The following is a 21,096-nucleotide window of genomic DNA, read 5'->3' as shown; positions in this document are numbered from 1 at the left end:
AATGTGCTCTTATAATATCTTGAGATCAGCCACAAACTGAAATTGGAAAGGTTTGTTGGACTTTTTCAGTTTGACCACAGCATAGCAAAAAATGGTAAAACTGAAGAAGTAGGATTTTGCTTTTGCTGTTTTGTAAGTTTCTAGTTATTCTACCTGAAACCTTAAATATTTCATTTAAAGTCTAGTTGATTTATGCAATCTGTGCATTTCTTTGAAACTCTGTTAAACACTAATTCCTCTTTAAGTAATATATTTATTAAAAATCTCATGATCTGTTATAGGAATATACTTGAGTTCATAAAATGAAGGGACTACCTTCTATTCTCATTACGTTAGTTGTGCATTGCTACAAGTCGTGTGAACTAGCTCTACATGCATTTAGAAAAGCAGCAAGCTGGCTCTGAGCTGCAGCACAGTACTGAGAAAATTAGATCTACAAATTCTGTCTACAGCTCAAGTTATCATGTATTTCCTTCTCTGCATGGTGTGCTTGGAGATTTACATCATGGTTCTAATATAAGAAATGTATTTTCCTTTACAGAGTTCTTCCATTATGAAGTATTAAATTGAAAAATAATAATTTTGTATACAGAATTGCTAAAAACCAATGGTGTAGACATATTTGCTTAACTGGTTTATTCTTTTTTGCAGGTTCTATAATCATATTTCATCAAATTGTACAACAAAACATGTTTCTATATAAAAATCAAAACAAAGAGGGTCTGTTGAACTTGATGCGCGGTAAATCCATATGGTTTATTCTTAACTTTTATTGTTAAATATGATATTGCATTTTTGTAAGCAGACGTCACGTATATTATGATTTCTGGCATTCCACACAGAGCAGCTTATTGTTGTGTCCTTTAAATATGGAAAATAAAAATGCTTTCAGATTACTATTTTAAAAAAGGATATGAAGAAAGGGTACAGCTATATTACATAGCCCAGGAAATATTGGCAGCATGCTCTTTGGCTTTCATCCGTAGAACTGCAATGCTGGAAGATCTCCTTTCAAATTCCGGCTTGGTTTCAAAAGCATGTCCATTGGTTGCCCCAGAAAGTAAAGAGTCAGTGAAAAAATTATTGAGGGGCACATGGCTGAACTGATTCTGGTGATTTGAAAAGCCTGTGTAGCCAGAATCTGTCCGAGGTGAATGGGAATAGGGTGTCATACAGGAGGAAGTATCTCGTGGTATCATGCAGGAAGTAACCACAGAACCACTAGCCGTGTTCCCCGCCCACAGATTGTTCTGAATCTGGAACATATAAAATGAATAAGATTAAATATAGATATTTCATCTTTTGTTTTCCTTCACTACTTGATTTCACTTAATACATCCATAACTAGGTTCTTCTCCGATGTTTTTACCAAATTAAATCCTGAGAAACCTACAAATGAATCCATAAAATATTAACATTTGCCAATACATCCAAGAGTTTTTTCCTGAAGTTGTTTCAGACATGGTTTTAAGATCAAAAAGTCTTTTTGTGCTTGCTTTTTTTTAATATGAAATTACATTTGAGGGTGTTTCTTTTTCAGCTTGCAGCCTGAACAAGCTGTGTTGTACATCGCTGGAAAAAATTGCATGACAGACTAGGAGACAAACTTTGTGGTTACCAGTGATGTCTGCTGAAGATTTGGAGTAACCATATATTTAAGCTTTGATGTGTAATGTTTTCTATACTTGGCAGGCACTTAAAACTTCATTCTGAGCTTCAGGCCTTCTTATATAATCTATGAATAGACACTATAAATAGGTATTTTTTCACATATTTATTACTAGATTAACATACAGAAAGATTTTTGAGGTTCAGCACATCATTATCAGACCATGAATTCTTTCATCCATCCTCTATTCACTTTGCTTCCATCAAACAAACTTCATACTCAGCAGCTGTCCTATCTTTTTAAACTCTCTGCTGTCTATATTTCTCTGTCACAACTGTCTGGATATGCATTCTGGCATACTGAGACTTCCTTAGTCTTTTTTTTTCTTCCACTTACTGTTCTCTTATATGGCTTTTTATTTATTTTCCACTTTTACTTATATGTCTTTCCTGAATGTTGATTTTTTAAAAATATACAAACTGTGGTACACCAGAATATATCACAATACATGGTACCTACTCAAGAGCTGTATACCTTAGGGATGGTTGTTGTTTTTTAACTTTGCTCAATTTTTCTTCATTCTAAAAACCCATTGTCTATTCAGAATACCATTTCTCTGATGCACTGAGATTGAGCCCAAATATTTGTTCTCTGCTTTATGTTGGAGTAATTGCAATTACTACTTGGTTAGCACTATAAAGTGAATTCCCCCTTCACACTTAATTTTGTTTTCATGTTGCAAATGCATAGACAAAGGAATTGGGGCTTTAATAAATGTGGGTTATGCTTACTGATGATTATTTTACTGTCAGATTTGAGATCAGTAGAATTAAGGAATAATGAGAGTCTCACACACACACACAGAAAGAAATTCTTCTGACTCTCAGAGCTCTTTTTCCCATTATCCTAATACTTTACAACAGCACATATCCCCCATACCATGAAAAGGTTAAAAGATAAATTATGATTCATTGAGCTCATCTAGTTGAGATATAGTGCAGAAAGAAAGGATTAGATAATTACTGCCTTATTTTATAATTAATATTTTGAACAGTTGTATTTGCAGAGGCCTTAGAAGCTGACAAAACAATTTAGACTCTTGTAATTCTGGCAGTAGAAACGAATCGGTAACTTCTCTAGCTTGGTATCCTGCAGAAGAGTGAAGAAAAGGCACAGTAGCAAATTCTTGGTTCCCAAATTCTTGGTCTTCCCAGACTCCCTGGTTACACATACAGGCATACGTACACTGACACAGCCCCTCACATGAATGCAGATTACCTTTCCACACAGACACATACACACAACTATTTGGGCACACCTCAGGCATCTTCTCCTGCATATCTTAGGTGATCTGCTGAGGGGTAATGAAGTGAATAAAGTGCCTGAGGGAGCTGATCAAGGATTTTTCTTCCTTCCTGTGGACTTCCTGCGATCTACAGGAGGAAAGACACTCCAGTGAGAGTTTCAGAGCTCTTCATTAAATTATAGAATATCTCAAGTTGGATGGATCCACAAGGATCATCGAGTTCAACTCCTGGCTCCAGATAAAACCAAACCCTATGTCTCAGAGCATTGTCCAAATGCTCCAGTTTGGGGCTGTGACCACTGCCTTGGGGATTATGTTCCATGCCCACTACCCTCCAGTGAAAGGCTTTTTCCTAACACCCAATCTCACCCTTCCCTAATGCAGTTTCACGCCATTGTATCAGGTCCTGTCACTGTCATGTAGGAGCTGTTGGCCACCGTGAGCCTCCCCTCACCTCATTCTGCTCTGGGCTGGACAAAACAGTTCTCATCCTTACCACCTACTTTCAGCAATTTTTAAATTACTCTTAAACATCAGCTTATGAGAGACCCTCCACAGTTTGACATGATTTTCAGCTTACTTATTACCCTACCCCTGAGTCTGTTTTAACTTATAATTAGAAAGAAAAAAAAAAAAAAAAAAAAAAGAAAGAAAGAAAGAAAAAAAAAATGAAGTCCTCATAGAACTAGTGTTTTATCAGGGAGGGTTAGAGTACATATCTTATCAAGACCCATTTGAACCATTGCCTTGATTAAGAAAGTTTGTTGTACTCAATCACACAAAATATTCTTGAAGACATCAGTGTCTCTCTTATGGCTCAGGATTCAGAAATTAATGAGTATACTTTTGCCAAGAAAGTTATTCAGATCTTTTGCAGAATTCGAGAATTTTTGTCTGGACAATAAGGAAATAAAAGACCATGAAAGAGTTGGTAAGTATGGTTTTTAAATGTGTGGCAACTGAAAAGTCATTCAAGACTTACTGCTTATTGTTGCTTGCAAACTTTGAAGGTGTGATTTTGGATCCATGGCACATGATGAGCATATAAAGAAGAGTAGTAAAGAAGATAGCAGATGACAGCCTATAAGATCCAGAGAATATCTTTCCCTTCTCTTGAAAGTCCAAACTGCACAAATTCTATCATGAATTGAGAAAATCATAAACTGCTATCTCTACAGAAGTCTCGCTTTCCTTTTGTACAGGAATAGTAAAATCTTTTAATTGTTTTTTGTTTGTTTTTTTGTTTGTTTTTCATGACTACATGTGCATTAATTGCAGCAACAATGACAAATTATGATTCTTTCCCTTTCTTCCTGGAGAACAAGTTACCCATTCCCACATCCATGCTGATTCATTCCAGTTGGTTTTGCTGTTATGTCTCTACTGGTTTGGAAAACAGTCAAGACTGTTAAAAAAATCCAGGAAAAAAAATAATATTTCATGCAGTTGCAAACATAACACCATTCTTTTTGATGGTGTTTCCAGGCAAAATGGTTAATCTCAAAACATTCTCAACAGGATGAATTTGCCTAGAGATACACCAATGCATCCATGTAGTTTCTAATATGGGAGCTAATTCTGAGGAAGTTCATCACCAGTGTGTGGGACAAAGTCTCATTTATCTGACCTACACAGATTTCTTTTTAAGAAACCCCATACTAGATGCTTCAGTTGGTCAGACTACACAGATGTGATTATGGGAATAGTTTTCCAAAATATATATATATATATATATATGTTTATATAGGAGCATATATGAATTTGCCTTTAACAAGGTCATGATGGGAAGACTTCAAAAGATTCAGTGGCTCAGTTTGAAAGTGCCCAATAACCTATGTGGTCTGGAGGTATCAAAAAATCACTCTTTTCTTTCTATTAGTTTGGTTTTCAGCAAACTCTGTTTAGCACCACTTGTTTTTCTGATATTTTTAGAAAATTTAGATTCCTAGAAAAATCTCTTTCAATTTAACTTCAGTGTGATTGCACAGGTGTAAATGAGAAAAGTATTCAGCCACTAATCCTAGAATATATCAATGTTTTGTTAAAGAAGAACGTGAATAATCTATTCATTGCTAAAATTTTCAAAGTGTCACCCTAGGTTTCTTCATTAGAGGAAGGAATTCATATTAGTTAACTGAACCTCAGAATTACTTTAAGATACTGGAAGAGCTTTACATCTTCCTTCAAGAGACACATGTCTTTCAGAAGTAAACTCCATTCATTTCAAATTTCTGTTCATTTTAGTTTGTTGAATGATTTCCCTTTTGATATTAGATGTTAATTTCTCAGCAAGGGTTTACAACATAAATTACTTACAGGGAAATCTAGGTCCATAAGATATTCCTGTATTAAAAATAAATACAGTAATATTTTACAATAAGTCAAAATTATCAGGCCTTCTTCTGGTATGTTGGAAGGAAAAGGGACATTATGTACATGAATTTAAAGAAAATATTTTTCCTCTTAAGCTCTTGTGTGATCCATGAACTATATAAAAGGCAATTCAGAGTCTGTGAATGAGCCTATACATGCACTACATCTCTGGTTTCTGTTAACATCACAAATAGCTTGAGCTTTGCTCTTGTGTGGTTACCATGAAATTACCAGAGCCCTTCAATATATTTACCTACTGTATATTTTATACACACACACACGCGCACACACCCTCCCAATAGGGGGGAAAAAAATGTAGAATTGCATAGCTGTGACAAGAATATAACTGTAAAGTTATGGTTGTTAACATGATTATGATGTTACTTCCTAAGCCTATGACCTTCTGCTTGACACTGTAGAAGAAAATAAGCTGAAGTAATAGGTCATCCCTCTTGGTCTCTTTGCTTTCTTTTTAGTAAAAGTACCAGATTCCTACGGCTTCAGTCTTCTTTCATCAGACCTGGAGAAACTGCTTAAACTCATTTTTCCAAATTTTCCGAGGTTTGCTATCTTTTACACGGCTTTGGTTCTCCCATCACCAAATGTATTGCATTTTAAAGTTTGTTGGTTTTTTTTTTCTCATGCTATTAGGGCCAGCTGCCTGTCCAGACTGGAGACACACAAATACAAGCACATGCATCTTCTGTTGGATACGTATTTTAGTGCTCCACAGGAAAATAAATAAATAAATAAATAAATAAAAATAAAAATAATAATAATAATAATAATAATAATAATATGTAAAAGCGAACCTCCCTTAAGATATTTAGATATAAACTTATTACATTATGCAATATATATTAAGTTATTCTATTATAATAAATATAATTTATAGTTGTTAATATTATTATTGGAGTAGTGAGACAAATTGCTTTTATTTTTACGATGTTCCTTTACAATGAAAGAGGGACAACAGTGACACTAACTGAGCAGTTAAGGACTAATCTAACTGTAAAATCGTACAATTGTTGAAAGACTGAATGGCAAGCAATATTTCACTCCTTTCTTCATGTGAAACAACAATCCTTGCACTGCCAGAAAATGTGAAACTTTGGCTTGCACAAGTGGCTGCTTTAAGCAGATAAAACAGATTAAAACACAAGTGTTGTTAAACTGATTGAAACTACTATTTTACAGTTTATAATCTGTAGGCTGTTGTCCATCAGCGCAAATAATTTGGCCACTTTTCACTTACCACCAAATTATTTTTTTTCCTGGGGGCCTCTCATGAACATCAAAAGTATGGGTAGAGATGCCTGTACTTGCTAAGTTTGCAAAATCATTGATTAATAGAAAAAAATGAAGCAGCAAATGACTTCTAGAATTATTTCTCCAAATACCTGACAGCAGCTAACTTTGAATTTAAATCAGGTCATTCATGCCCTATTGAATCACATTTTGAATACCTCCAGATATTCAAATTCAGCAACTATTATGGCCAACTAGTTCCAAGGTTTCACCACTCTCATTGTATTTTTCCTCTAAATCTAGACAGAATACTTCTTGTTGTAATCCGTTATTCCTTCTGTACTACAGCAGACATTGTTTCTGGTGAGCTTGTGAAGATCAGCTACGCTCTATTAAGTACAGGCACATATGACAGCTGCAACACTTGATTTTCAAATATGTATATAAAATGTAAATTGTCTCAGAAGCTTAGTGTTACATCTCTAAAATACAAAATAGGCCTATTCAGCTCACATATAGATCTTACATATTATGAACTTAATAAAATTTTTGTATAAAATTCATTTTATTCCATGATTAGTCAGTTTGCCAAGATGCAAAATAGTGCAGGATTTGAAAAGACATCAAGTTTTGTAGATAAACCATAACTTCTTCCCCTGCAGTCTCAGGGCGAGATATGTAAGAATTAATTACATTTCACATCTATGATATAGTTAAAGACAATACCTCGTGCTTGAAAAATATCATTAAAAATAAGATTTTGTCTTGTAATTAACCCCCAGCATCCATTCATCGAGCTATAGTAATGCATGTTTATAGAAATAATGTAAGAAAATACTGATTCCTAGAAGTATCACCACAAACACTGATATTTTAGAATCAAGAATAAAGTAAGAAATGAATGAGCAAACTGCACTGAGTGGAATAGACACCACCCATAAAGATGAGAAGTCCTACTTGTTGGAAGATCAGCCACAGCAATGCAACAGTCAGCACATTTGTGGCGAGCAACATACTACCCAGGTGGTGGCCCAGCCTGAGTTCCATGCTGTCACAGATAGATAGCATGAGTATACAATAAAGCTTCTTTGAAGCTAGCTCAGATATGTGCACCACATCTACTCCTACTTAATCAGTGTACCCATAGCTTTAATGAACTATTGTGATTAACTGTCATTTGTATCTCTACTACAGTTAAAAGAATTTTTAAGTCATTAAACATGTGGTGTCTAATACTTGCCATATGAAAAATTTAATTGGAGCATGTAATTTTGATTATTGTTAATGAGAATTAACCATATGTACTAAGGCTAGAGCAGAACTGTAATGGTGATCGAAGGGCTTAGCACATAACAGATGTATATTGATACCACTTCTATGCTCTTCTATTGCCTAAACAAATCATGTGACACTATGCCCTTCAGCATACTTAATTGATTTATCAGTTTCATGGATGGAATATAAACTTTAACATCTTCTCTTCTATTTTTGAAATTTCAATATTATCCCTCTTCCTATACCCTCTTTCCTATATCTCTTCAGTTCTCATATCTTAAAAATACTTTTGCCTTTTCTTGGGATTCCCCCCTGCACCACGCTGGATTTTCCATGAAAGTAAGCTAAGTCTGGTCCAAATCTTGCCTGCATTTTCAAAAAAAAAGAAATGATAAACAAGCAAATTGTGCACTTTATAGTAGGAAGAAAAGTACAACAGTGTGACAGGAAAAAAAAAATCAGAAGGGCTTAGAAGAATAATGAGAAGTGAACTGGACTCATAGAACTAGCAAAAAAAAAAAAAAAAAGATGCACAGTGTGGGAATAGACTAGATGGAGTGGAAAATGTGACTGCTTTTCAATGACACAATTCAACTATTTATTGTCTGCAACTGAGCTAGGCAACAGAGAGAGAAAAACACACTTTCAGAGATCATCCTACTTATTTTCTATCTACTTTAGGAAGAGACAATTTCACCGACCAGATTTTTATCATCTTTAAAAGGAACCATCTCTGTCATAAAAGTCCTTATGATTAAATTTCCTAAGCATGGATAGAGTTATCCATACACCAACTGCTTTTCCTCTCATAAGCCTTGTTTGTCAGCACCACAGTAGTGTCAAAGACATCCCAAGAGATTTTAAACACTAGACACTGTATTTAGCTGACTGGACCACTGAACCAAGTGCCTCTTGTTAATGAAGCCAATGAATTTCTGGAGTAATACTGGACTCATTCCCCCTTTATTAGGATGTTGCCTCCTAGAGATGATATATGTGTGCAGAATACGAACAGGTTAGGAAATACTTAACTTCTTGACAGTCAACTAAGCCATACAATTTGCACAATAAACAGCAGCTAAAATCCACATCCTAGAAAAATAATTCAAAGTCATTTGAATTAGTGAAGTTTAAAAAACACTACTCTCCGAAATAAAGTGAAAAGTCTTTTTCCTCTTAGGAAAGCTTTTTAGGTTAACATAGTCACACAATACATAGAAGCATCATGTTCTTAATTTGTATGTGAATAAGATAATTAGTGAAGAGATTAAGCAGGGATCTCCACACACTCTGCTGCCCCAATAAAGTATAATGTTTCTGATGGAACACAAGTGGTGTGTCCTTGGGAATATATCCATAATGGGACTCAAAGCAAAAAATCGTCAGAGTTCGAATTCATATAATACACACCAGAAATTCACATTTGTTTCTGTTTCTTCTGCCACACATCAATAAATATCCCAGGCTGATTTTATCCATTTTCAAAAACTCTCTGTATTTTTCAACAGCAAAAGAGGCTGCTTTCCTCCATGTAAGTAGGAGCTTAATAGTCAAGCTAAAAGTGATTTGTGTTCCACAGTCTCCAGGAAAATATAGTTACCTGAAAGTATAGCAAAACCTGCCTAATCTTTAGGGATGTCAGTGTCACAGTAAGAGTTCTTGTACACAGGGAAAACAAAGTATCAACAACAAAAAATTGATTTAGCTTCTTGCATTAGTTTTTACACATATGAGATTTTTCCAAGTACTGAATTAATTGAATTTCCTAGAAAATCAGTGTCTAATGATGATGATTAAACTGTGTGGTGCAGCTGACGCAATAGAAGGAAGGGATGCCAACCAGAGGGAGCAGGACAGGCTTTAAAAATGTGCCCACATGAACCTAATGAGGCTCAATAAGGCCAAGTGCAAAGTGTTGCACTTGAGACAGGGCAATTCCAGAAATGAGTACAGACTTGAAAAAGAATTCATTGAGAGCAACCCTGTGGAGAAGACCTTAAAGTCCTGATGGACCAAAAGCTGAACATGAGCCAACAGTGTGCTCTTGCAACCTCAAAGTCCAAGTGTATCCTGAGCTGCCTCAAACAGCTAGCTGCCCTGGCCAGCTGGGAGAGGAAGGTTATTGTCCTACTCTACTCTGCTTTTGTAAGGCTCCACCTGGAGTACTGTGTCCAGAGCTGGGGTCCCCAGTACAAGAAAGACAGAGCTGTTGAAGTGGGTCCAGAGGATAGCCATGAAGACGAACAAACAGCTTGGAATATCTTGCTTTAGGGAGGAAAAACTGAGGGAGATACACATGGTTATCTTAGAGAAAAAAAGGCTCAGGGAGACCTCATTGCAGCTTTCTAGTACCTGAGGGAGTAATAAGCAGGAGCGGAATGACTTCTTACATATTCTAATAGTGACAGGGCAAATTTAGATTGAATGTTTGGAAGAAATTCTTTACTCAGAGGATGGTGAGGCACTGGCACAGGCTGCCCAGAGAAGCTGTGGATGCCCCAACCCTGGAGACATTCAAGGCCAGGTTGGATGGGGCCCTGGAAAGCCTGATCTAGTGGGTGTGCAACCTTGACCATGGCAGGGGGATTGGAGATGGATGATCTTTAAGGTCCCTTCCAATCCAAGCCATTCTGTGATTCTATGATTCTGTGATACAATACTAAGATCAAACACACAGATCACAATTTTAAAAATCCCTTTCTCCCTGAAATGTAAAATAGATTAATGAGTTTAAAGGCAAATCATATATCAAACATCTATTTTTGATGAATGAGACATTTATAAATGAACATCTAGTTCTAAACATTTGAATGTAAGGCTGTTAGGGCTCATTGTGTTTTTAATATGGATTTCCATTTTTGAAAGTGTTCTCACTGGAAATAAGCTCTGTATACATGACTCATGTATGGTTTTACTGACCACAATGATTTAAGAACATGAAACTGAAGAATTGCTACCAGGCTAGCAAGAATGTGAACTTACATTGTTTATTATGATGGACAGTCGGCTGAATATGAGCCAGCAGTGTGCCCAGGTGGCCAAGAGGGCCAATGGCATCCTGGTTTGTATTAAGAATGGTGTGGTGAGCAGGACTAAGGAAGTCATCCTGCCCCTGTACTTGGCATTGGTGAGGCCTCACCTCGAGTACTGTGTCCAGTTTTGGGCACCTCAGCACAAGAAAGACATGGAGGTACTGGAGCAGGTCCAGAGAAGGGCAACGAGGCTCGTTAAGGGCTTGGAGAATCAGCCTTACAAGGAGAGGCTAAGGAAGCTGGGGCTGTTTAGTCTGAGGAAGAGGAGGCTGAGGGGAGACCTTATCGCTCTCTTCCAGTACCTGAAAGGTTCTTACAGTGAGAGTGGGGCAGGTCTCTTCTCACTAGTGACATATGACAGAACGAGGGGAAATGGCCTCAAGTTGCGCCAGGGCAAGTTTAGGTTGGATATTAGAAAGAACTTCTTTACAGAAAGGGTAGTTAGGTACTGGAATGGGCTCCCCAGGGAGGTGGTTGAATCGCCATCCCTGTATGTATTTAAGAGCCGTTTGGATGTGGTACTCAGGGAGAACCACTGAAAAGAGCCTGGTTCCATCTTATTTGCATCCTCCCTTCAAACTCTTAAAAGTATTGATAAGATCTACTCCAAGCCTCATCTTCCCCACTCTGAACAATCCCAAGTATCACGCAATGGTTTCTGATGTAATTTGTACTAATACACTGTTACATCATAAAATGTTAATGCACAGCGTGATGGGTATCAGAATGTTTGAAATGGTGGTGCCTATATTCTGAGTTGCTGGAACACAAGCTAGTTCTCTCCCTAACACTGAACTTAGTAACAGCCTTCTGACAGATAAAGCAGTTAAGTCAGATAGATAAGACATGAACATGAGGTCTCTAGTCCTAACCTAATCAGATTTAGCAAAGGCAGATCATAACCAAAGCAAACCTATGTAGATGTAGCCGATAATGTTTTTGAATATGAGTATATTCCTATGTCTAGCAGAGGCTCTGTTACCTGATGAACAAGAAGAGCACCAAGATACCAGTAGGAAAGGACTTTACTAGAGGCACACTTTGTTTGGAGCCTTTTCTTTTTTAAAACAATGTGGGAAGCAAGAGACATGACAAGTAATGGTTTCAGTACAAAAGTATTCAGTGTTATGAAACAAAAAAGCAGGAAAACAATGACATGAGTGAGGCAAGGCAAGAAAAGAAATAGGATGAAGAAATGAAATAAACTACTATTGCTCAAGAGAGCTTTATTGTCTTCCTGTCTCCATCTTGAAGCTGTATGGATTCAGTTCTGACCATTGATGGCCATAAAAATGTTTCATGCTAGCAGAAGCCTTATTGTATTCAACTGCCTCTTGAGGTCCATAAAGAAATTATGCATGTTTAACGCATCAGAATGAAGTTGCCTGATGATCATATGCTTTATGGTTCATCTTACCAAAGCATACATGAGCAGAGTTTTTAAGACAGTTATACCTGAGAATAAAAAAATCCCAGAATTGAAGTTCTAGTCCATAACTTATCTAGAACATGTGTATGGACCTAGAGGTTATTCAAATCCCCACATAACTTTATGTGAAGAATGTAATTAGCCCTACAAACATATAGCCAATTATTTTTAGTACATAGCTTGTGTGAAAATGCAGCTCCTAAGATCATTCATTTAAAAGTACTTGTATTTTAGGAATTATTTACTCATACAAGAAGTTGGAACTGTTGTTCACAATGGCCGCACTTGGCAACTTGTCTAAAGAAAATAAAAAGATAAACACTTGAAGGTCTTCATGCATCTTCCATGAAGATACATGCCTATGACAAGCAAAGAACCAAAGTACCACTTGGCCTTCAGCATACCTGAGGATAGCTCTCAGTCCTTGGAAGAACAGATATATCATAAGTGGCAGCAAAATGGCTCTTAGCTTGCTGGATCTGCCCATAGCGTTCTCTTTTCCTCCATTTTGCTCTTCTATTCTGGAACCAAACCTACAAAAAAAGAAGAAAAACAGTCAAGATATACTCATATACTCAATTACAAATGTTGTTATTTCTGGATATTTGTAAAGTATATATCACTACCCTTCTTATGTGTCAAACAAACAAAAAAGCAATCAAACAAAACCACAAAGAAAACCAATATAAAGGAATGATCAGCTGGTCAGGCAATGCTATTTTGGACAGTCAGTTCTTTAGTAGAACATCTCCAAGTAGCAGCAAGTCACATTGTAAAGAGACTTTATCTTAACTTCAAGTGACCACTCACTTGATATGTCTGCCCATGCTCTGTCTCTTGATGGTATATATAGTCTTCATTAATTGCATTAATGAAAAGAAAGGAAAAGCTAGCACCAACACTATCCATCCCAGTTTCTATAAGGAAGGTTCATAACTGTCAGTGAAGTGTCATAAAAAAAGACACTTAGATTACAAAGCAACTTATTTGTGAAACAGTGCCTACTTATCAGCTTAACGCTGCTTTATTTATACTTAAATAACCTTTGAACAGTTATATGATATTTTGAGTGTCACTTGTTATCTCAAATCTATTATGTATATGTTTTCACTGTTAGTTGACATTCAAATTTTTTTCTTTAAGACAGTTTGTTTTGGGTTCGGTAAGACTCATCTTGTTTAATTAAAAAAACTGCTAAGGAAAGTAATTGTCCCTTCATAAAAGTAAAATTATCTAATTCTTTATTGCTCAGCAAATTAATTTTGGTTCTTTTTAAGAAGACATGCTATTAACAGAAAGTTGTGGGTTTTTTTTAAGGGAAACAATGGCATTGGCTAGCCCTCCTCCTAAATGAATGGTTGAACCCATCTGGGTAGGTACATACATTAATACTTCTGTAAACAGTGACTGTGAATCCCATTTTGAGGGCTGGTTTCTGCTCCTTGATGGTAGAAATACATGTTTTGTAATTTTTTATTTATTTATTTATTTTTACTTCAATTTCTGGAAAACTCAACTTTCCTTTGATGCAACCAGAGCATAATTTTTCTCATTTTCATTCTCAAGAATTTGTTGGAAATTTAGTATATACAATCTTTTAAAATGCAGCCAGCAATCAAAGCAAGGCCCATGCATGTAACTGCTGAGTGCATATTCTTAAGAGCTTTGCTGGTAAATCTGTATTATTTATTATGCCTGAGGCTCAGCAAAAAGAAAAGTAAAGGAAAAAAGAATTCTCCTGTCTCCACAGGAGGCACCAAGAACACACTAAGGGAATTTAGTAATGAGGCTCTTTCATTGAAAAAAGACCTTGACAATCTCCTTAAAATGGGTGCCAATTACTTCACTGACATGCAGCAGGAAAGAGAACAACTTAGATAAATTAAGTTCAGGTTGGCTCTCTCTGCATGTATGCGGGACAAATATTAAACTGGATCTTGATGAAATGGCGGTGAAGGGAAATGTGGGCAAGGTATCCAGCTGATCACTCTGCTAAACTAAGTCAACCAATTTGCTTGAATTTATAGTTGTTAAAGGAGAAAAAAATATATATAAAAAATTCCTCTGACAGTCCCCCAAAATGTTTCTGTTTACATCGCTTTACTAGAAACTGACTCTTGGCAGAGATAAAGTAACCATTTGCCTCCACAAAGCAATGTAAAAATCTGCTGCTTGTTATCCTCGAATTGCCAGATGCTTGCCTCTAATGATGTAAGGCTTTTTAAATTGCTTAATCTTGTGATGGAATACTGTTGCTACTCTGAATAAAAATGATCACTATTTCCTTTCATATTTAACATATAAGAAATGCGAAGATCACTTATCTTTTAAGGGGAAAATGTTTATAAAATGTTTATAGTCTGTGAAAGTCTGATGCAGACACATATGTTTTCATATTTACTCTCTTATTTCTAATACTTTCACCATATGAAGATTCTAAGTCTTAAAGAAAAGCGTGAGAGAAAAAACAAATTGACAAATTTTACTCCATTCTCCCCTCCCTGTTCTGTCTGTTAATTTATTCTTGGAGTAGTTCTCATGATTCCAGAATTATGCAATTGTAAGAACAGCAATTTAACACTGTAACAACCCTTTTTATTTTATTTTATTTTATTTTATTTTATTTTATTTTATTTTATTTTATTTTATTTTATTTTATTTTATTTTATTTTAAGACATAATTAAATCCTAATGAATACAAGTCATACTTGGAATACCGTCCCAGATTCGGAGAGGAGGGGTTGCACAGAATCTGAAGAGTTAAAAACCACCAAACTGAGTTCTATTGGCATACTGATATTGTATTGGTGTAACTGACAGATGATTTTAGACTGCTTTCAGATGACAACAGTGAGGATGCCATCTGGTTGAGCAGACATGAAAAGAGCACTTCTTTATAAAATTAATTAGCAGAGTTCATTTCTGAAAGTGATCCTGATTTAATTTCAGTTGTATGCATGTGCGTTGACGTCTATTTCTCTATATGTATGTGAGAGTATGTGTTTCATTACAAGTTGTTAAGTTGTTATCATATTCAAACCATTAAATTGAAAAAATCAATTCCAGTCTGAAAGAATCTATAGTACTGCTATTCCCTAAATTGAGATGTTGAGTATTACCTGAACAGGAAAGACCTCTAAAAACTGTGTAAACTTGCAAAATGCAATTCACACGCTTTTCTAAAGGAAGAACTTTTAGTGGGGAAAGGGATGTATTTCCTGGACGTTTCACTTCTTTTCTCAGCATTGTACATCCAAAGTCACAACTATTATTTGGATTAGTGTACGTGCACATACTGAATGAATCGATTTCATATGCAGATACTGCACTAAGTTGCCAAAAACACATTTTGTTCCAAAAATCAGAATAATGTTACCCACTGGATGCGCAAGTTTAAAGCAAGCAAACGTACTTCTCAACTTTCCTAATTTGAAGTATGCAACATAGATGAGAGTACCATGTCCTTATGTTACATATACATCATGCACACTCACATACAAACTCACACACACGGACATTAGTAAGTACAAGCAACTCCATCACCTACTCTTTGGATATAAGCAAGGAATTTGAGTTCTCTTTAGACTTGTGTTTTTCATGATGTAACGTGCAGATTCCTCTATGCTCAAGTTCTGTATCATCAGTAGTCTGAACTATTTAAAGCACATTTCTTAAATGGGATCTTTACACATTAACATGTAATGCCTTTGGAGCCTGGCATTCTGACATTAAAGCACAACTACCAGATATCAGAAGCACTTTCATACTGATATTGCTCCGTCATACCTTAAGAAAGTTGCTAACACAGTAACAGAAACTATTTTAAATATATATAATAATAGCAGCACATTTTAGCATTACAACACAGCTTATATCTAGAAAGAAAAACAATAGAGTGATCAATTTATGTTAGTTCTGTGGGCTTTTGTACAATCCCAAAGAGTCATTTCTCAGTTCTTGTAAAGCACAAATTGTCAAGGAAATGCTTAAATTTGGTTCCTACCTGTACTCTGGCCTCAGTGAGCTCTGTCCTCAGAGCTAGCTGCTCCCTCACATAGACATCAGGGTAATGAGTTTTCTGGAAGACTTTCTCCAGTTCCTCCAGCTGCAAACTGGTGAAAGTTGTTCTGTGTCTCCTCTTCTTACTGCTGGAGACATTGCTGTCACACTTATCACCCAGTTCATCCAGTTCCCCCTTCTCCTGCATCCCCTTCACCGGAGACATCCTCAGGTTGCTGCAGTTGTCCAGGGGCCTATTCAGCTCTGTGTGAAGAGGCTGTCCTTCCACTTTAGTAATCCCATAGTTCACTGTACACAAAGCAGGGGAGGGAAATAACTGATTAATTAGGGGCATCAGAGTGAAGGGTACATATAACACTGTTTAATAGGGAACCAGATTCTGTGTATGTCTATTTCTATGTGAGATGGTGGGAAAGGAATCTGCGATGTTAAACACAAGTAGAATAAGAGTATTAAATCACAATATTTAAACTGAACACTGTATTTTAAAATATCATCTAAAATATTTCAGTGTAAAGACAGTACTTGAGTGTTTTTACACTTCCACTAAAGTGGGTAATAATCCATGAAATCAGCTTCAACTGAAGTTGAACTACTAAGAAATCTTAGCACAAAACAATGTTACCTATAGGTATATATAAAGCAATTGGCAAATGTTCCTTTAGACTTGGAACCAGATAGGCAAATGTCCATTTGTTTATATGAAAACAGAATAATTTTAGTGTAAAGGAAATAGCTGCAAACTGACAAATCAAGAAGTAAATGAAACTGAAAATCAGCTTCTCTTTACAAACTCGATTCCACATACATTCCCTTGGATTTGTAAAGTGGAATTGTTTCCAATTAAGTTTGTTATGGTTAGAAAATGTAGAGAGTTTCTGCAAAATGTTAACATGTTAAAAGAGATTGTTTCAAATACTTTGTGTAAGGATTGCTGGAGCTATTTGTCTTTAGGTAAAATCTGAGTGGTACAGACAAGAAAAACAACTGTGTAGCGTCTTAACAAGAAATCGAAGCATTTTCTGTATTTCTATTTTTACACATCTCACATAAAAACAAAGACATGCAATGTGTTACAGGATTACAGGATTCTAAAGGACTTCTCTTTACTCTCAGAAACAGGCATTAAAAAAAAAAAAAAAAAAAAAAAAAAAAAAAGGTTTTAAATTGTTGAAATTAGAATTTAGACGGCTGTCACGGCACATAGAATAAGGAGCCTGCTTTGGAGTATTCTTGCCTTCTCAGTAATTTGTCTTCTTTCAGTCGGGAGTGATTTGAACCAAACAGAATTTTGAGATACTTACCATCAATACGTACATAGATAGGAAATGCCCCCAACGCCCCTAGGGCACACATTAAACGAGCTAATTTAGAAAGATTTCAATGTGTAAATCAGTTTTCCACAGGTTTTCTAAGTTGCACTTGCAGAACTCTGTCATTATTTCTTACGGACTGTTTGATACAGAAGGGATGTCCTCAAAGAAAAAGGAAAAAAAAAAAAAAAAAAAGAAAATGAAAAGAAACCAACAACAATAAAACCTCAATATCCATATGAAGCCAAAAAATGTGGGATATGATAAGTCTCATAAGTCTCATTAAGGCAACTGATTTTAACCATTTCCAATACTCCTTTAGAACAGGCTTTTAATTTTATTTTATTTTCTTCCCTAAACGTGAATTCTACCTGGGGGAAATAAAGGGCAAAAATTCTGGGTTGTTTATAAATAAAACACAGCTGCCGAACAGCTACGAAAAATAATATAATAATAATAATAATAAAGAAAGCACAAAAAAATACCCAAAGAACTAATATGTAATTGTGTCGTGTGAGTTACCTAAATCGTTTTCAGTCTGTACAAAGAATCACACACCATGTCGACTGTACGTTATTCAGTGGCTTAGTAAAAATAATAACGAATAATAATAAAGATAAATACTATAATCTCTGAGAGTTATTTAAAGAGCAGAACACGACCAAGTGACCTTCCGTTTCCAACCCGCGGCGGTGCCTCTCTGATCCGGCGGGTTTCGAGCCCACAGACTCTGGCGAGCTCTCCTCCTAGAGCGGTGGAATGGAAACCCCGAGCTTAGTTAAGCGCGGAGCAGAGGGGCGCGGGGCGGACAGGAGGCAGCGCCCGAGGGCTCTCTGCAACCTCAGCCGGGGCCACGGCCGAGCTCTTCCGCTCCGCCAGGCCCCGCCGCTCCGCCGCGGCCCTTCCCCGGCAGACTTGCCCGGCTCCTTCTTCCCTCCGTGCCGTCTGTTCCCCTGGTCGGACTGCCCGTCCAGCGGAGTGGGTGAAGCCGAGCAAGCCCAGTGGCTTTGCTCGGTGCCGGCAGAGAGGGCAGCAGACAGATAGGCAAACAGCACTTCCAACCCAGAAGTTGCCTTTTCTCATTCCTTTTGCATCTCTGTTATCATCATTATTCTTACTGACATTACTGATAGTGTTGTTATAATTATTATTTAGCAGGCTGTACCAAGTATGCCAGCACACAAAGGCTGTGGAGCTGCCCCCACTCTCCAGGGCAGGAGCAGAGACCAACCCGGTGAGGGGAAGCAGAACACAGCTGGACTTCTGCCTTACCGTTGTTGTCCTGGCAGGGCGAAGTCCTGTCCAGCCTCACATGATGCTCAGCCCTTTGCAGAGGGTTGAAGGCCTGAACGCATTTGTTGCCTGACGTTTTGCTGTAAAAGGACTCATTGTCCAAAGTTTCCATAACGTGCTCCAAAGTGCCTCCTGCTCCCATATAAAAGTCACTGTTCTTGCTCGGCTGGCTCTTCAGGGCAAACTTCTCGCTCAGAAAATCCATAATCATCTAAGGCTGCCGTAGAGCCTCTTCCCTAGACAGAGGCCGGACTGTGAGAAGGGAAGGGGGAGTGGATGGGAGGGAAGGAGGGAGGGAGAGGCGTTCGGAGCTCAGGGAGTTGCTTTCCCTCCGAGCCTTTGATTTGTCTTGTCTTGAGAGGGGGAACCTGAAGTTGCTTTATATCTTGAAGCTCAGCGGGACTCCTTACGCAACCTCCCATTTCTAATGAATATGAAAATCGGCGAGTGCCGTAACTCCACCCCGGGTCCCCCAAGACCTAATCCCAACACAGGAGGGAGTTCCAGGCCCGTTTTAGACAGACAGATGTGTTTCAGACACACACACACACATACACACACGAGCGTGCGGGGAGGGTGAGGGGAGACGGGAGGGAGGGAGAGAGGGAGGAACGTGAGAAGGACGTTTCCCTTCTACGACCCATTCTCATTTCACTGGGGATCCCGAAAAAAGAGGAATCTCTCTCTTCCCTCCCTCTTTCCTAACTCCCCGAGAGGCGCAGCTCGGGGACTGCAGGAGCACATACCCTCGAGTGAAGGATCTCCTGTAATCAATCCGACTGACGCTCAGTAGCTGCAGTTCTGCTCTCTGAAGCGGCAGGGAAGAACCGGTGCTCTTTCTTCCCTAAATAGCTCGGCAGTTTGGTCCTAAAGCTGAAGAGAGAAATAAATGTCTGTGCAGTGGGGATGGGAAGCAGAGAAACTGAAAAGCAAAAGTTGCTAAGAAGCTGTCCTGAAAGGGAAATTGACTTCCATGCAGCAGACTTGCAGTTTACTTCTGTGTGTTAGTGTGAGCTGGTTAAACAGAGAATGGCAAAGCAGAACCTAAAGTAGTAAAAAGAAGACACGATTTTGCATGCATGCATTCCTGTAAATATTGAATATGCAGAGTATTTCACCCAAAGTATGAGCAAAGTGTCTCGTTCCTTGGTACACTGGCACATAGGCAGGATTTAAGGCAAAGATGAGGCAGCTAAGGAATTGTTTGACAAGACCCACATTGCACAAAACTGTTAGGCAAGACACACATTGCTCCCTGCTCCCTGAGAAAGGAAGTTACTCATAAGAGTAACACAAATCAGGTCTGCAATCTGTACAGAGCAGTGCTGCAAGACTGTGGACCCAAGCGCATCTGTCTCACTGAGGCTCTTTTAGAAATGAGTTTGGAGAACCCTTCCCCCATCGTGGGGGGAGAAGAGCAGCTTTAACGAGCAACAGAGATGTAGGTGTGGTGATGGTCAGCCAGGGCTACTGAGACCTTTCCTGTGAACCCAGCCAGAGGTGATAAGAAGGCCACTTCGGGTCCGGTACACTTCTCGGCAAGCAGCTCCGCTCCTCCTTCTGCTGATCTCTAGGTAGATATTTTCCAGAAATATATATATTATATATATATTATATATATTAAAATAATATATATTTTTAATATATATTAAAATATATATATATATATATTAAAATAATTAAATAAATAGGGATAACTGAACGAGCTGTCTCCCCGTCGACGCAGCATACAGCTGTCCGCATCACCCTACTTGCATAGCCCCACCAGCACCCACACGGACGCACCGTGCCCTCCCCGACAGTCTCAGAGCTGTACCGCGGGCTGCAGCACCCCTCACCCCGTCCGCCCCGTTCCCGGCGCTGCCTCCGACACCCCCCACCGGGGTAGCGCGGAGGTGGCCAGGGTAATCGGGGCTGAAGCGCGTGTTTGGGGTTGGGGTCTGCTTTGTCCCTCTGTAAATGAGCTCTCGTGGATAAATGGATGGGGAGCGGATTCGTGCAAAAGGGTCCCAGCGAGGAGCCTACCCGGTGCCGGGGTTCCCTCCCTGCTCTCTGGATTTTCTTGAAGAAGCGGCATTTTCCGCCTTGCACCTTTAGGAGCAAAGGCTACTGCAGATCCGAGGAAGCAGATGCTCTCCCCTTCCCCATCCCCCCGCCTCAGTCCCACCGCCCGCATCTCCGTGTGCCGGCGTTCCGGC

The 21,096-nt window shown here is 38.1% G+C and overlaps 1 protein-coding gene across 2 annotated transcripts; it reads right to left on the bottom strand.

Annotated features, from left to right (window-relative positions):
* Positions 1 to 935: 935 nt before the first annotated feature.
* On the bottom strand, positions 936 to 19,763 carry ALX1 (ALX homeobox 1). Of its 2 annotated transcripts, XM_072356287.1 has the most exons (5): positions 19,645 to 19,763; positions 18,878 to 19,134; positions 16,276 to 16,580; positions 12,677 to 12,805; positions 936 to 1,256 (listed from the first exon to the last, which is right to left on the bottom strand). In XM_072356287.1, the coding sequence occupies exons 2-5, from the start codon at positions 19,107 to 19,109 to the stop codon at positions 936 to 938; spliced, it is 987 nt and encodes a 328-aa protein (XP_072212388.1). In that variant the 5' UTR covers positions 19,110 to 19,134; positions 19,645 to 19,763. The 2 variants fall into 2 exon arrangements, with proteins under 2 accessions (XP_072212388.1, XP_072212382.1); XM_072356281.1 differs by lacking the exon at positions 19,645 to 19,763 and having other exon boundaries at positions 18,878 to 19,289.
* Between the last annotated feature and the right edge of the window lie 1,333 nt (positions 19,764 to 21,096).

Source organism: Excalfactoria chinensis, chromosome 1 (genome assembly GCF_039878825.1).
Source record: "Excalfactoria chinensis isolate bCotChi1 chromosome 1, bCotChi1.hap2, whole genome shotgun sequence".
Lineage (NCBI taxonomy): Eukaryota > Metazoa > Chordata > Aves > Galliformes > Phasianidae > Excalfactoria > Excalfactoria chinensis.
This window is presented reverse-complemented; position numbering and strand designations above follow the sequence as displayed.

Excerpts from the sequence above, each read along its gene's own strand:
- ALX1 (XM_072356287.1), bottom strand. The coding sequence starts at position 19,109 with ATGATTATGGATTTTCTGAGCGAGAAGTTTGCCCTGAAGAGCCAGCCG. Across the intron at positions 16,581-18,877 it reads GCCCTGCCAGGACAACAACG|TGAACTATGGGATTACTAAA; the intron begins GTAAGGCAGAAG and ends CTTTGTGTACAG. Across the intron at positions 12,806-16,275 it reads TCACTGAGGCCAGAGTACAG|GTTTGGTTCCAGAATAGAAG; the intron begins GTAGGAACCAAA and ends CTTTTTTTGTAG.